Raw genomic sequence first — 14,347 nt, forward strand, 5'->3', positions numbered from 1 at the left:
GTACATTCACGGACGATTTCAAGCAAATTATGTGTAAAGATAGTGAAATAATTCAATTATGAAAATAAGTCGGCTTGATATCGCGAAATGTTGAACAAATCTTTATTTATAAATTGATATAAATATGTCAGAAATATGTCATGCTCGCGTTATCAATTTTACTCGGGAACACGAGGTGAGATCGAGGCGACTATAGAGGACAATGGGTGAAGGTGAAGGATGCTACGTGATCTCTCACTTTCTCCAGAAACCTTCCTTTGAGAATAACGACAGATCAAGAACGGATATGGTATGGTGACGCGCGAACAAGAATTCTTTGTTTTGCTGCGGAAGGTGAACAGGTGTAATTAATTTCTCGGGCGTGGAAATTATGCAATCTGTTATTAGCCGGAAATCTTGTGTGAATATTCTAGAGTAAAACAGACTGCGAAGTACGCGTTGGAAAAAAAAAAGAACTGATATTAGCGATTACCTTAAGTGAAAGCTCATTATTTATTTTAATGAATTTAATTACATACAATGCATTTATATATCGCAAAGTAACTGCCGGTCAAGCTGATCATATCGCGCCATTGTTAATTAATTAAGTCATTGACTAGATTGCGTATTAAAATCTCAATAATGTGAAGCAAAGTAATGCGGAAGAAAGACCGGCTTTCATTCCGCGCAAATATATACGCGTTAGACACACATTCGAGTATTGAACATTACGAGAAGCAATTAAGGACACAATTACACTGACGTAATAAAACAACGACGGAACTGCGAAGTAGAGAACTGTGTCAAGATTGCTTATAGTGAATAAACGAAATCTCTCGTCAGTCTATTTAATTAAACTAGATTGTTGAAGCGAAAGGGGATGTCATTCTGCATAACAGTCCAAGTTATTCAGAATGCCGACTATGGAAACATTTTCTCGTCCAGTCAATAGCTATCGTAATTAATTTTAATGAATTAATTTTAATTGAATTAATTTTAACGGCTTTTGATGAAAGCAATATTTTCCGAAATAATAAATTTCCATAAATTATTTTTTTATATTGACTCTGAAAAGATAGTTTATACGCTTTTCTAGAAAGCCGCAAGACTCAGTGAAAAGCAGCTCTGCTTTTCTAAACAATTGATAAATTAAAGATGAAATTTTTATTGTGCGTTCTATTTGTATTATTAGCAATGAAAGATCCATTAAAATTAATATTCGGTTATGCACTATAATTTTGTGATACAGCCTTGGGCGGTCATTATTGCGGGCTTTTTAAATCGAAATTAGTTAATTTATCAGCGAATAATCTTCTTTAGAACATTTCTTTGGCATTTGTCTACTTTGTTAAATGTCATCTCGGTAAAAGTTAAGCTGTGACCACTGGTCTAAGAAAGGCGTGTAATTAAGTGAGATTACAAGTCGTTCGAGAAGAAAGTTTCCGAGTCGAGAAGATTTACACGTGTTTCGCGCTAAGCCTCTTACATCTGTAAAACGTTCGATAATTCCAAAAATTTTTCAGATATTTCGAATAACGAAGCAATCAGACTTCATTATCTCTTGTAATCTCCAATTCTCATTGCCGATTACGTGGCATGATTGATAATCGAATCAATGATTATAGATAATTAACTGCAATCATAGAACGCGTTCGGAGTTTTCGCAGCCTATTTTCTCACCAATTTGCCTTATTTTCACGCAACGTAATTGCAGATTACAATGCGGACAGATTATCCAGAATCAATTGGCCAATAAGCGATCTATTTCGTCTTGCGTAAACGCTATTTAACGAAACATCCCGCCGCAAGAACAGTCCACTGTGTTTCAACACTTCACACCGGACGAATCCTACACGCGAATATACACGCGAGCCACATCTCCGCGATCTTACGCAAAGCGTTCGCGGGCACGTTAGTCCTTCACGATCAAATTACCGCAACGAAACAATCATTTACGGTAACGCGTGGCTGATACGAGCTCTCACAAGTACCTATTATATTTTACAACTGAAATTACTGAGCGTCTAAATCTCCTTTTTGTAAAAGATAAATATTTAATCGTTGCTAAAAATTTATCTTTTTCATTGTTATTAATCTTATCGCAACTCATCATCTCAAAGTTTGCGAAAAAAAATGCAGTGGCGAGAAACGTTGGTCTGCCATAAGACACTGTTTTTTGCCGCGTCAAGTGTACAATTAATTTTTTTGCCTTCTCTCTTCGGCAAGCTCGCCGAAGTGTTTCGTTCACGTCGATATTGGGGACGAGAACCTTTGGCGTTATTACCGCATCGTTTCACTTTCTTGCAGACTCGATCTAACGGCGCGGCGCTTAATCGCTATAATCGGTCAAGCGTTAATAACAGAAGCCGCCGATCAAACGCTATTTAAGATAAATTGCTAGTGATCCAAGAGAATGTAGCGAGTAATTCGTCAGGATGCAATGTCTGTATCGGGCGTACCGATCGGTTTTACAAAGAGAGGTGATTTGAAAAAGATAGAGTTTGCAACTATGATTGCAACATATTTTTTAAATGTTATCTATAATATTAATTTCGAAGTTTGTATTTTCTATTAAATCTTATTCGTACTTTCTTCTACCTTTTTGTCTGAATTGCAAGTAAACAAAAATGGTTTCGAAAACATTTGATCGGAGATTTTGTCTATTATAGAGAGAAGTCGCTATTTTTATCGCATAGAGCTATTATATTCTATTTGTCTTCGGATCAGCTTTCTCGAAATTTGAATGGAAGGCGGAACTAAAATGTTCCGAACTTCTTGTAATGGAGATACAAGAGGACACGTTTCGATTATTCAATTAATCAATTTCTCCTTGATAGACATGAGGTAAAGGTTAAATTTTTTTCCTTTCATCTTTTCTCATCACCTACTTTTACTACCCGTATCAGGCAAATAACTTCCGCCAAGAAAAAAACCTGTTTTGATGACAGTTAATGTCGGTATGTTTAATGGCGCAACAACACTTAGTTGACTCATCGAATTTATTATTTTCGATCGCGAGTTTCAAGTTTCGCATCGCGCTATTTTTATGTGACATCTCTTAAATTTGAATACAAGTAAAATTTCAATATATCATAAAAGTGAAATTCTGAAATTTTAGAATTTAATGCAAGTGTTATTTTTACAAGATATTCTATTTTACACACATGGAAAAAAACTACTTTAAAAATATTTTAATAATTTTTAATTTATTTAAGAATAGTTTATCTAGAAATACATAAAATAGATAAAATAAAATTAAAAATCTGAAAAGTAAGTTTGCCAATCGGTAACTTGACTAAAGTCTCGTGCATGATACATCTTATTGTTAACGAACTAATCATGCGGAATTTATCAGTCGCCGTGTACGTATTGCAGATGCACTTAATGATATGTAATGATATGTAATGGCAGTAAGAAAAGAATTGTAAGAAGAATTTGCGAAGCCTCGAAAGCGTGGGCTCGTCGCGTGCGAAATTTTCCGGACAGGTGTGCTTCTAGTCGATCGGCTAATTTTCTCGTGTATTTTTTCTCTCGTTTTTCTTTTCTTTTCGTTCGTGCGCGAAACTGCCTTGAAAATTGCTTCCGACTCGTCCTCTCTCGCGTGGAAATGCACCGTGTTCGCATCAGACGATTTCGCAGATAATAGCAGTGAAACGGAAAGTGCGATATGACCCCGGGGTGAAGTTTCTCTCGTCGATCCTCCTCAGTAATAGAAGGACACGCTACTTGTTCTGAGAGAAATTTTCATTTGTCGATTAAGCCTAGTAGGACTGGAAAGAAATCGCGAAACGTTTCGTTATGAAATTGACAGAATTCTTGCTATTCATTTTAATTATTTTATTTAATTTATAATAAATGCGTAAAAAAACTCTTTTAGACGCAAACTAGTAAAAAATATTCAAATTAAATTTTTTTATTGCTATTAAATACTATTAATTTAGATTCAGAAAATTTTAAATTCAGAAAATTTTAAAACTTTGCATAAAATGTCTTAAAAAATGTAATGTCTTTTTAATGATAGATTCTTTGGCAAAAGAATCGATTTTGTTTTAGCGAAAATAATTGAGGCATTATTTATTTTTAAGTTATAAACACTTGCTAAAAAAGCTTTCCATGAATTTAACTATAGAAACCTAAATAAATAACAAAAACTACATTTTTAAATTAATTTTAAATGCAGTTTTGTTTGAAACTTGATTATAGAGAAATATATGATAATCAAAATTGAAAAATTGCAAGGAATAATTTCTCTCGATATATATGCTAAAAAATTTAAATAAAGTAAACATTCTAGGATAGTAAAAAGAATTTAGTAAAGAATCTGCTATTTAAAATTGTCTTTTGGAGACATTCTACATATATTATACGTATACGCTGTATAGTCATCGTATATGCGTGAGAGTTATTCCGTTATGTCGCGGGTCATCCTTTCACTAAAAGCGGAATGATCTCGTATACGTGATCGAAAGTAAAAGCGATCGACCGGATTTGTCGTCGAAATGCCTTCTTGGCGACGAACAAAAGATGCGTAAAAACGGAACACTGGGAATCCACAAAGACTCGCAATGGGAGGATTCGCTTAAGATTAATTGCGGATCCTGAGATAACGAGAGGGACATTGAAGAGGGAAATGAAAGCTTTCGAAAGGTGTAGGAAGCGTCCTTTTAAGATACCACTTTCTCTATGCTTCTGTTATCTTTCTACCTAGTTATTTTTATTAGTCACAGAATTTTAGCAGCCACAGAAAGATCGTTGACGCGATATACGAATTGTTTCGTCTTGACTTTCGAGAGCGTGTTAAAACGCACAACAGACAGATGACATAGAGAGAACGATATGACAAGCTCGAACAATGTTTAATCTATGCGAAAAAGTGTTTTTGAGACTCATGAGATTTTACTATAATTTGTTTCTTTTGATCACGATTAGCTACAATCATACTTTCTGAAAAAAAACTGCTTCCGCGATCGATTTCCGAATTATTCCCTTTGTCGGAATTATTTAAATATCTCATGTATTCTTTACGAAAAAATTACAAAAAATAATATATTAATTATTTATATGTGCTTGATTATATATATATATATATATATATATATATATATATATATATATATATATAATATATTGAGTATTTCTTTTCAATATTTATGAAATTTTAATGTCCTAAAAACTGCTGAGTAGTTTTAAAGAATATTTTTTCGCTTGCTTTCTAATAATTTCTTTGTTCTTTGATTCAACATGTAATTCCCAGGAGTTCGTAATTAACGAGCTGTACAATGTTGCATATTGCTTTATTACTATCGAGGCGCCTTTGAAGCTAGCATGTTAGAAACCTCTCCGATGGGAGATTATGGCACCGCTTCCTCGATAAATTACTTGCTTATACATTCTTGGAATAAATGCGCGTGCCGGCGGCATCCTTTGAATAATGCACATCAACCGGTATACATGCTAAATTGAGCTTAAAGTTTACGCCAGATATTATGCCGACAGCTCATGCCGATCGACACGAATCACGATTGAATTCTCTTTCTTGCTCGTTGATATTACCGCGGAATTGGATTCACTTTATGCGGAAAACTGGCGCTTAGCTTGACGGCAACGCCTTCCGGGGAAGGATATGAAAGTATTGATTCTTAACTGGATAAGGCTGTGCAATTTGACTGCTAAAAGCCTTTCTGGGAATTTATGTTGTAGCCATTGTGAAGTAAATAAAACCTCGTACTGATGTGAAACATTTCGCTACTTTCGCGATCAGAAAATGCATTATTGTTTTCTGACAGCACTCTCACTTGATAGAATACAAAAAAATGCGAGTCAAGTTGTATAAGAAAAATTATAGACTAATAAGAGCAAACGCATTGACGGTGTGAAATTCATTCTAACGGCACGTGGAAATTTATAGCGTTTATTCGATCAGATGTAATGCTTCGATACTGGTAGAAAATATTAATATTAGCATGTAGTCTGTTATTAATGTGATAGTCGCAAAAATTCTCTTTACGAGGAAACATCCCGGATCTGCCTTTCTTTAGATCGGAAAAGTGAAGGAGCATTCGTTGCATAAGTCGACTATGCAGCACTGCATGCCACAGTTAGTGAATGCACGCGTTTGATCGTGCATGCCAACGAATTATGCAATTGCGTGTATAAAATAATAATAAAATATAGCGATTGCTAACATTAATAATTTGCAGTGTCCTGATTTTTCAAGAATATTGAATATACGAGCGGGAATAAATAATTTTACGCAAAACGAAGATATCAGAAAACAAAATCTGGAAACGAGAAGGAATGCAATTCTTTTTCTTCAAATTTATTCATGAGAAACAAACTAGTTTTACATCATCCTTTTTTTTTTTTCTATATCTTTAAACACAGATAAATCAACTATAACGTAGCGATCATAAAATTTATACACCGCCACTTATAATGAATTACGATGACATTTCTAAAGTCGAAAGTGTCGAAAGCGTCGAAAGCGTTTATGGAGCTCTATAAAAAAGCCTAATCTGCCCGCGCTGCGGTAATAAACAATGTATATCGCAACAAAGTTCAACGTGAAATTTAACGAATGCGACATATCAGCTTACATAACGCCGCATCAAGATGCATGCAGATGCGCGGCGTATCAAATCATCAATCTAAACATACGTCGATGATCGCCGTTCGCCGTCTATGCACGATCCGTATCTACTGACGCAATTGTGTGCGGCGCACGACCATCGTAAAAGCTAAGTGCAATCCAGTGACCGCGAGTTTCCCACAGACGGAAAGAAAAAAAAAAAAAACGAAACACATTGATTCCAGGTGTGGTTTTCTTACCTTCTTCTGCAGCTATTACGAACGCCCTCGATCCACTCCTTGATCTTCGAATCACCAGGAGAAGCTAAGATAATCGCCTTAGCGGCAAGAAAACGCAATAAGCTGCAATGACGCTATACGACTTGAATTAAAGTATTCTATCTCTTCTGCCACTATTAAATTTCTTCTGCAAATTACTCGCGATATGGGAAAGTAAATAGATTTAATAGCCAGCCTGGCCTTATTTTACATTAGATATAAAGGAGTCCTTAATTTTTTTTTTGCGATTTATTAAACTTTAACGGTTAAATGATAGAATTACGTTCTTCGTCCAATTTAAAACGACTGTTATTTTAGTTTGATTTGCGGTCTAATCGTTACGATATTTAAATGCTAAAAGTCAAAAAGTCTGACGTTTTCCATTAAATGTCGCAATTGTATCCGTGGAGCTACCCATTCTGAGACCTACATCTGCTAATTGCCAAATTTGTTTCAGTCTACCGCGGAAGATTTTCGAGAATCCGGCCGCGAATTGCGGTCGACTTGTGATACGAAAGTGAGAGGTTTAGCTTGCTTAAGCCGGGGCTGCGGTCAGAGCATTGTATCTGGCCGGAAGTTATTACGATCGCAGCAAATATCCCTTTTCGATAAGCAATATATGATAATGCCTATCTCGTGCCTATCGCAGTCTCGTTCGCACGCGATTTGTACCCGCTAACATTTATATCGTACGTGGGTGGAGCGTTTCGTGACTTGCGTTTGTTCACATGTCTAAGCGTTGCCTTCACTTTATATCAAATTTTTTTATACAACTGCTAATGTTCGCGTTACACGAATGATTAACCGATTATTGCAATTGCATCCGCTTTCGTAAAAGACCTTTATAGACTGCTTTTATCTTATTATTGGCATCTTCAAAATGCGTGCAAAATATTTAAACAGACTTAGCGTAAAAGAAGGCAATTAAAATTTTTTTGTAATGAAAAAAGTTTTGTTCAATTTTAATTTATTTCTAATAACATTTCTTGATAATTGTTGTTTAGAAAAATGTTTTACCTGGAAATTTTTATTTTTAACGCTTACAGCTCTTTTCACGTTAAAGCTTTACTCGAATTACAAACATGATTCCGAATCGAATTTCCGCAAAATTTGAATTTGTGATGAATCGTCGAAAACAGGGTGCCCCGTCATTCTTACCACAATTCTCCAAAGTTTCTCTAAAGGCTCCGTCGCTTTCTAGGCCTCAATTATCCTCCGACAGAGGCAGACTATTTCTCGAGGCGATCGCATAAATTGCCAGATAGCTCATTTGCGACTACGACAGAGATTCAATTCCAGAAAAGACTTTAAAAATCCGTTTGCCGCAACTCTCGCGTTTTGCGGAACGCAACGTTATTCGCAACCTTTTTACGACGTTTTAATATCCGGCCTGATCTACATAGCGCTCTTTGAGAAGTAATATCCGATCGCAATCTTGCAAAGTGACAGATACATAGATGACTTCAAACTTTCAACGCGCTCAATTAATCGCACAACACCGATCGCTCAAAATTGTCGACCAAATGCGCGAATATGCAAAAATTGCTATTTTTTACTTATCGCTTACTTGCAAAATCGATTTTCCAGCAGTGGCACTCCGCTAAAATAGTAAAAATAGAAAGTTTAAACTAAATGAATAATTGCCACATCAAAGCTTATGACATTTAACTTAATGTTGCAGCTATGAGAGAAAATAGTTCGCATCTTTAATTGTTTTCATTGATTTCTATTAATTTGTCCGCTGCTACATGAATCATCAGTTTAAACTTATATCATTATTCGCCATATTGATTGGCGAGATTGAGACTACGGTTATTAATGAAATGGAGAAAGAAGTAACGTGCCAAATACATTCGTACCGCCCAATGACATTTGCCCATTAAAATTACCTCGTCACGGTGCGTGCAGTTGAACCTGTGTTATTGAAACCATTCAATAACCCTGTACTTGTCAGTCAATGAAATCCATTCAACATACCAAGTATGACTTACCAAGAACTATGCAAATATAGAAATTCCTCGCTTTAGTGCAAGTATCAAAGACAATATTGCACAATAAAATCCTAGCTTAAATTTCTTATTGAATTATTGTCAATTAGCAATTTAATCAAAGAGCTTTTATATGCGTATATTTTAAAATAACATCTTCTAATGATATAATGAATTATATAATGATATAGGCATGTTTGTAATAATTGATAATATAACGTTATACAACATGAATACAGCTAGCTATTAACATTGACATAGAACGTTAGAATTTGCGTATGCGGATGAGATTCCTTGATGTTAATGTCAATGCCAATCGAATGCGTATAATTGACCTGAAACGGCGCTACATTGTTCGTATTGAAATTTCTTATGAATGGATTGTTTGCATCACTTTACTTTTCACGGCGTTCGAGCTATCATTTTGTTTGTTAATTTATTTTAGATCTCATTTACAATTCAAATAATGATAAAAATATTTTACTTAATAAGCATTTTGTTTTCAGTATGAGAATTGACGATTATAATAGTGATTGCTGAAAAATATAAGTGAATAAACATAACATTCAGATATGTTTATTGAAAAATTGTAAAAAGAAATTCAACGCTTTTAAATAAAAACTGTTGTGAATAATTTACAAATACGACACCTGCAGACGCATGTAATGATGCGAAATGCGAATATCAGCTGCTACCAGTTATATAAATAACCAGTATATTTCGAATGTGACATATAAGCTGTTATGTGTGCGAAATGAAAACTGCAGTAGGTCGTACTTTCTCGGCGAGAAGGCGAGAAGACCTGTCTCACAACGGGTCCGCAACGACAGAAGGCACCCGAGAGAAAGGAAGATCGAACAATGCCCCTCTTAATTACGGCAACCTTAATTATTCGCGTGTTTTTCTCGCGCGCACAATACACTCAACTGTGAATTTGAGAACGCACTACGCGCGCGGCATTGTATCGCAATCATAATAGCGATAATGGAATCAATAAACAGGAATTAGCGAGATTGTGATACACATTGGAAGTGAAATCTTCCTTTCCGAATTTATTATGGCGCGTAAGAAACTGCTGACCCAAAAATCTGACAACGATGTCTGTAAATCGTGTTTGTTATAGATTAATTACATCATTAATTTCTTATTATATAAGCAAGCTTCTCAATCAACTATCAATTTGTTCTTTGTTGTGCATACAACACAAGACAGGATTGAGTAATGAAAATTATTCCTGAAGGAATATTACTTAGCAAAGAATTGAAAAATATATGTCGTAAATTAAATGTCAATCTACTGATTTAAATTGATCGTTCGCAGTTATGGAACGACGAGCGAGTGTGAAGCAACTTTTGCTAAATCGTGAAATAATCTTCCCTCTGATTTCCCACTTGGTTTTCAATAAGCGCCTTCGAATAGAAATGCAAACCGATAATTTCTTATCTTGTCACATACATTGAATACCATTGCGGACTGCGTGGATTTGATTTGCTTTCGCTTTTAGAAGATTTCTTCTATCATAGCACATTAGTACGTATAGCATGTCTAGTAAAACATTTGCAGTAGAAATGCAAAAGCGGTGATTTGCAAAGTAATTAACCACGGTAATTTATGAAAATCGACGAATGAATCCAGCGATTTTTCATACTTTCTCTGTAATGTACGAAAGAGATTTATTACACTTCTATCATTATCAATTTCCCTTTTATCTTTACGACTTTGATGATGATACCATATTTTTAAGTTTATCACTAGAGATTATATCTATATTCGCAAAGAATCATGCACGTTTCTTTATCGTAATACATTTTCGAGCAAATCATATAGATTTCTTGTTACATCATAAAAGATCCAAAGAATAATCACCGTTCAACTTCAAGAATAATTAGTAGATTGTCACTTTTTGATGTTGACGATATGCCACTGAAAGCATCACAGTGTTACATCATTAATGCGCTCGTGATGCCTGAAGTGCACACAAAAATTCTATATTGCATGAGATATTACGACATTGCACGAGATGAATGAAGGATAATAACTGCAACATTGCATTTTAAACAGCCTTGCGACATAAATCGCTCTTTTCCGGTTTTAGGGTCGTTTCGTGCACGATCCGCGGCCTCGTCTCTCGGCTTCCCAGCAAGCCCAGATACTGAGCGACGTGCAGCAACATCAACAACGGTATCGGCGGCCCATTCAGGACTCCAAAAATGCACGGGTATCCTTCCCTTCGTACGACCAAGCGCAAACTAACACACCGTACGCCTCTCTGGCCAAGTATAAGGTCGATCGAACAAAGCAGCAGCAATTGTTACACCTGCAGCAGCAGCAGCAGCAAGTCCAGCAGCTTCTACAGCAGCAACAGCAAAAAATCGCCCAGCTCGGTGCTTCGAATTTTGTGAACAGTCCACAAGCGCCGCAGTTCCAGCAGTATCAGCAGCAGCAGAAGCAGCAACAGCAGCAACAGCAGCAGCAGCAGCAGCAGCAGCAGCAGCAGCAGCAGCAGCAGTTCGGTAACCCGTACAACCAGAATGGTTTCCAGAATCTTCATCATCAGGATCTGTCGCAGCCGCTGTTCACGGATCAGCAAACGTTGCAGTTTCAGGAGTATCTCGAGAAACAGCGCGAGCTGGAGCTACTGCAGAAACAACGGCAGCAGTTACTGTACGAACAGCAGGAATTGCGCAGGCAACAGGAATTACTGCGACTTCAGCAACTCCAAAGGCTCACTTCTACTACTCTGCCTCCAGCGACGGCGACGTCGACGCCGATCGCCGTCAGCACCACTCTCGCGCCGTTGCTGTTGTCTTCGCCGACGGCGCGACGAATCACGCCGTCGGAAGCAGAGCTCTTTCTTAAAGCAATTGCTAGCCATCAGAAGAAATATGCAACGACACCGGCGAGCACGACAACACCCACCACCACCACCACCACCACCACCACTAGCACGCCGCCGCCACCTCCGTCATCCAGACGCATAATCAAGACTCATCAGGAGACGGACATCCCGGACAATCTGCTCAGTCTAATTCAGGACCAAGAGAGTCGATTTGTGCAGCAGGGCAAACCGAAGCCCCAGATCAAAGTGATCTATCAGACCGACAGGCCCAGCACAACGAAGCAGAACTCCGGCGCAAGAAGCAAGAACTCTCAGTCCGCTGCCGAGAGAGAACTGTTGCTGAAGCAACTCAGGCTTGCTCTGGCACAGTCTGCCGATGACGACGACGCCGTCAGGAATGTCACCACCCGGGATCTCGTATTGCCGAACGGCAAGAAGATTCAAGTTATTCATGCGCCGAACGGTTTGTCCTCCATCGTGCCATCAGCCGGAAACACCGTTGAGACTTCGATTCTGCCGTCTCCGACTACGACTACTATCAAGCCGCCGAAAGCCATCTTTGAGGAATTGACGAAGGGCGGCGTGCTACCGCCGGGCGCCGATTTCGAGATCATCCGGCAGAAGAGCGACGGTAAGCTCGAGGAAGTCGGCAAGACGCCGATCATTCAGAATCTGCCGGCGAAGAAGGTTACGTTTGTCGTTCTCGAGGAGCAAGCAGACGGCAGTTACAAAGTGCAGGGTGTCAAGGGCAACGCCAATGATAAGGAGAGCGGCACCGATGTCGAGTCCATCGTCGAGAGAATCAAGAAAGGCGAGCTGAAGCTGCCGCCCAGCTCGCTCGGACCGTCCACTCCGTCCACCACTCTGGAGCATTTCGAGTCCAGCATCAATCCGAATCTAGTGGTGTCCACTGGAACATCCAGGACACCTCTTCACACCATCAGCACGACAGCGTCGACCTTCAGACCAACCACCATCAGATCCACGTCGACCAGGCACAGTGAAAGGTGAATGTCATAATTATTCGCATGTAAACATAATTTTTTTATCTAAATAATTATTTGGATTGACAACTAAAATTTTTATTTCAATCGAAATAAATGATGAAGCGTTTCCACTGAACAAGCTACTGATTGTTAAGACATAACTCATTCAATTTTGCTATTGCGTTTGAATTCGTCTTTTTCACTTTCTATCAATTTGTATCGAAAATGATATCAGATGGGAGATTCTGAAGGGAGAAAATAAAATTTTCAGCAGCTTTCCCTATGTCACGGTGTCGCCAAACTCAGTGTCCACGACTGACAAGTACGTGACCTCGGCGACCAGCGTCACGGGTCACGTATATAACACTGTGAACACCAATCCGACGAAGACGAGCTTGTCCGACCACATACCGCGAGTGACGACCAAGTATCCGTCGTCCAGCAGAAGCCCGTTTATCCCGACGATGGCGCCCGTGAAAGAGATCGTGACGACGGCGATCACACCGACGACTTTCTCGCATCACACGACTTCTTACAGCCACTTCTCCAGACACCCGGACACCTCGTCGACGTTGAGAGTATCGCCGCAGGGCAGCTCGCAGAGCGAGAACATCGTTTATCAAGATGAGTTCGAGAGGACTACCGCATTGCCTTCGACAGAGGATGCCATCGGGACTCAAAGTCCGCAGGAAAGTCTAGCCGCGTTGTTGAGAGGAGAGGGTCTCTTTGCTATGGCGAAATACCTGAGGCAGTCGGGATTGGATAACGTGTTGAACGAAACTGGTAAGTTGCGTGTCACTTGTTCATTTAGTTAATAATTTGTGAGGCTTAATGAGAACGTTAACAATAGAAAACAGATATTTAAAAGAATAAAATTTTCTGTTTTATTTAAAAAAATAGGAATTTCAGAAATTTTCAATTCTCACATAATTTGCATCATCAAAAGTTAACGTAGGCAGAGTTTTTATAAGCGATTTTTTATCATCGTGATATCAATTCAGTCATTCCAATATCAATTAAAAAAGAACCAATTAATTAATTTCAATACAATCTTCTACAATTAATAAAAAATACAATTTAAGTACGAAATAAAAATAATGTTTCAACACAATATGATAATGGCATTTGACAATTATACTCTATTTGGGAAAGAAATTAATAAATTCGCGTAACGAGATAGAATATTAAATAGCGTTAAATGTTATACTACAGTTTTGCAAAACACACTTTCTGCAATGGTGCAAAACCACCGCAGTCTTATCCAACAATGTTGCAAGGCGGGTTAACTTATGTCAAAACTTTTCTGGCCCAAACGGTTGTACAAACGATCCCCCGTCGGTGGCGAGATAGGCCGTGCCTCTTTTGCACAATCTACCACCATTTGTATTTCGCCTTAATCTCGCTTTAGTCGTGCAACGTTTGTTAGAAAAATGTTCTCACGACTCGTTGCCCATTTCGACACAGTCGTCTCTCTGCCTTACGAGAACAAAGAGGAGGCGTTACGCGGGATCTCGCGAAGAAAAAACGCGATTTAATTACTCGTTATAGTTATTCGCGTGACAGCTCGCTTAATACATTGCTTTAGACTTTCGAATTTCAATTTAACTGATTCTTTTTAATTAAATGAGATTGAAATAAATTTATTTGATAAGTTAAACATAAAAGAATTATGGCGATATCGACGTGTTACATGAAAGTGATAGTCACGC

General features: G+C 38.0%; 1 protein-coding gene across 5 annotated transcripts in view; it reads left to right on the plus strand.

The window, feature by feature from the left end:
- Positions 1 to 14,347, plus strand: part of LOC105674722 (ras guanine nucleotide exchange factor R) — a 28,279-nt gene that overhangs the window by 10,677 nt on the left and 3,255 nt on the right. For 4 of the 5 annotated variants that reach the window (XM_067357023.1, XM_067357027.1, XM_067357025.1 and 1 more), the window contains exons 5-6: positions 10,909 to 12,659; positions 12,910 to 13,421. In XM_067357023.1, coding sequence (XP_067213124.1) covers positions 10,909 to 12,659; positions 12,910 to 13,421 — 2,263 coding nt within the window. The remainder of the gene's footprint in view (positions 1 to 10,908; positions 12,660 to 12,909; positions 13,422 to 14,347) is intronic. The other variant, XM_067357026.1, reaches the window with a different exon arrangement.

The sequence above is a fragment of the Linepithema humile genome, chromosome 6 (genome assembly GCF_040581485.1).
Source record: "Linepithema humile isolate Giens D197 chromosome 6, Lhum_UNIL_v1.0, whole genome shotgun sequence".
Taxonomy (NCBI): Eukaryota; Metazoa; Arthropoda; class Insecta; order Hymenoptera; family Formicidae; genus Linepithema; species Linepithema humile.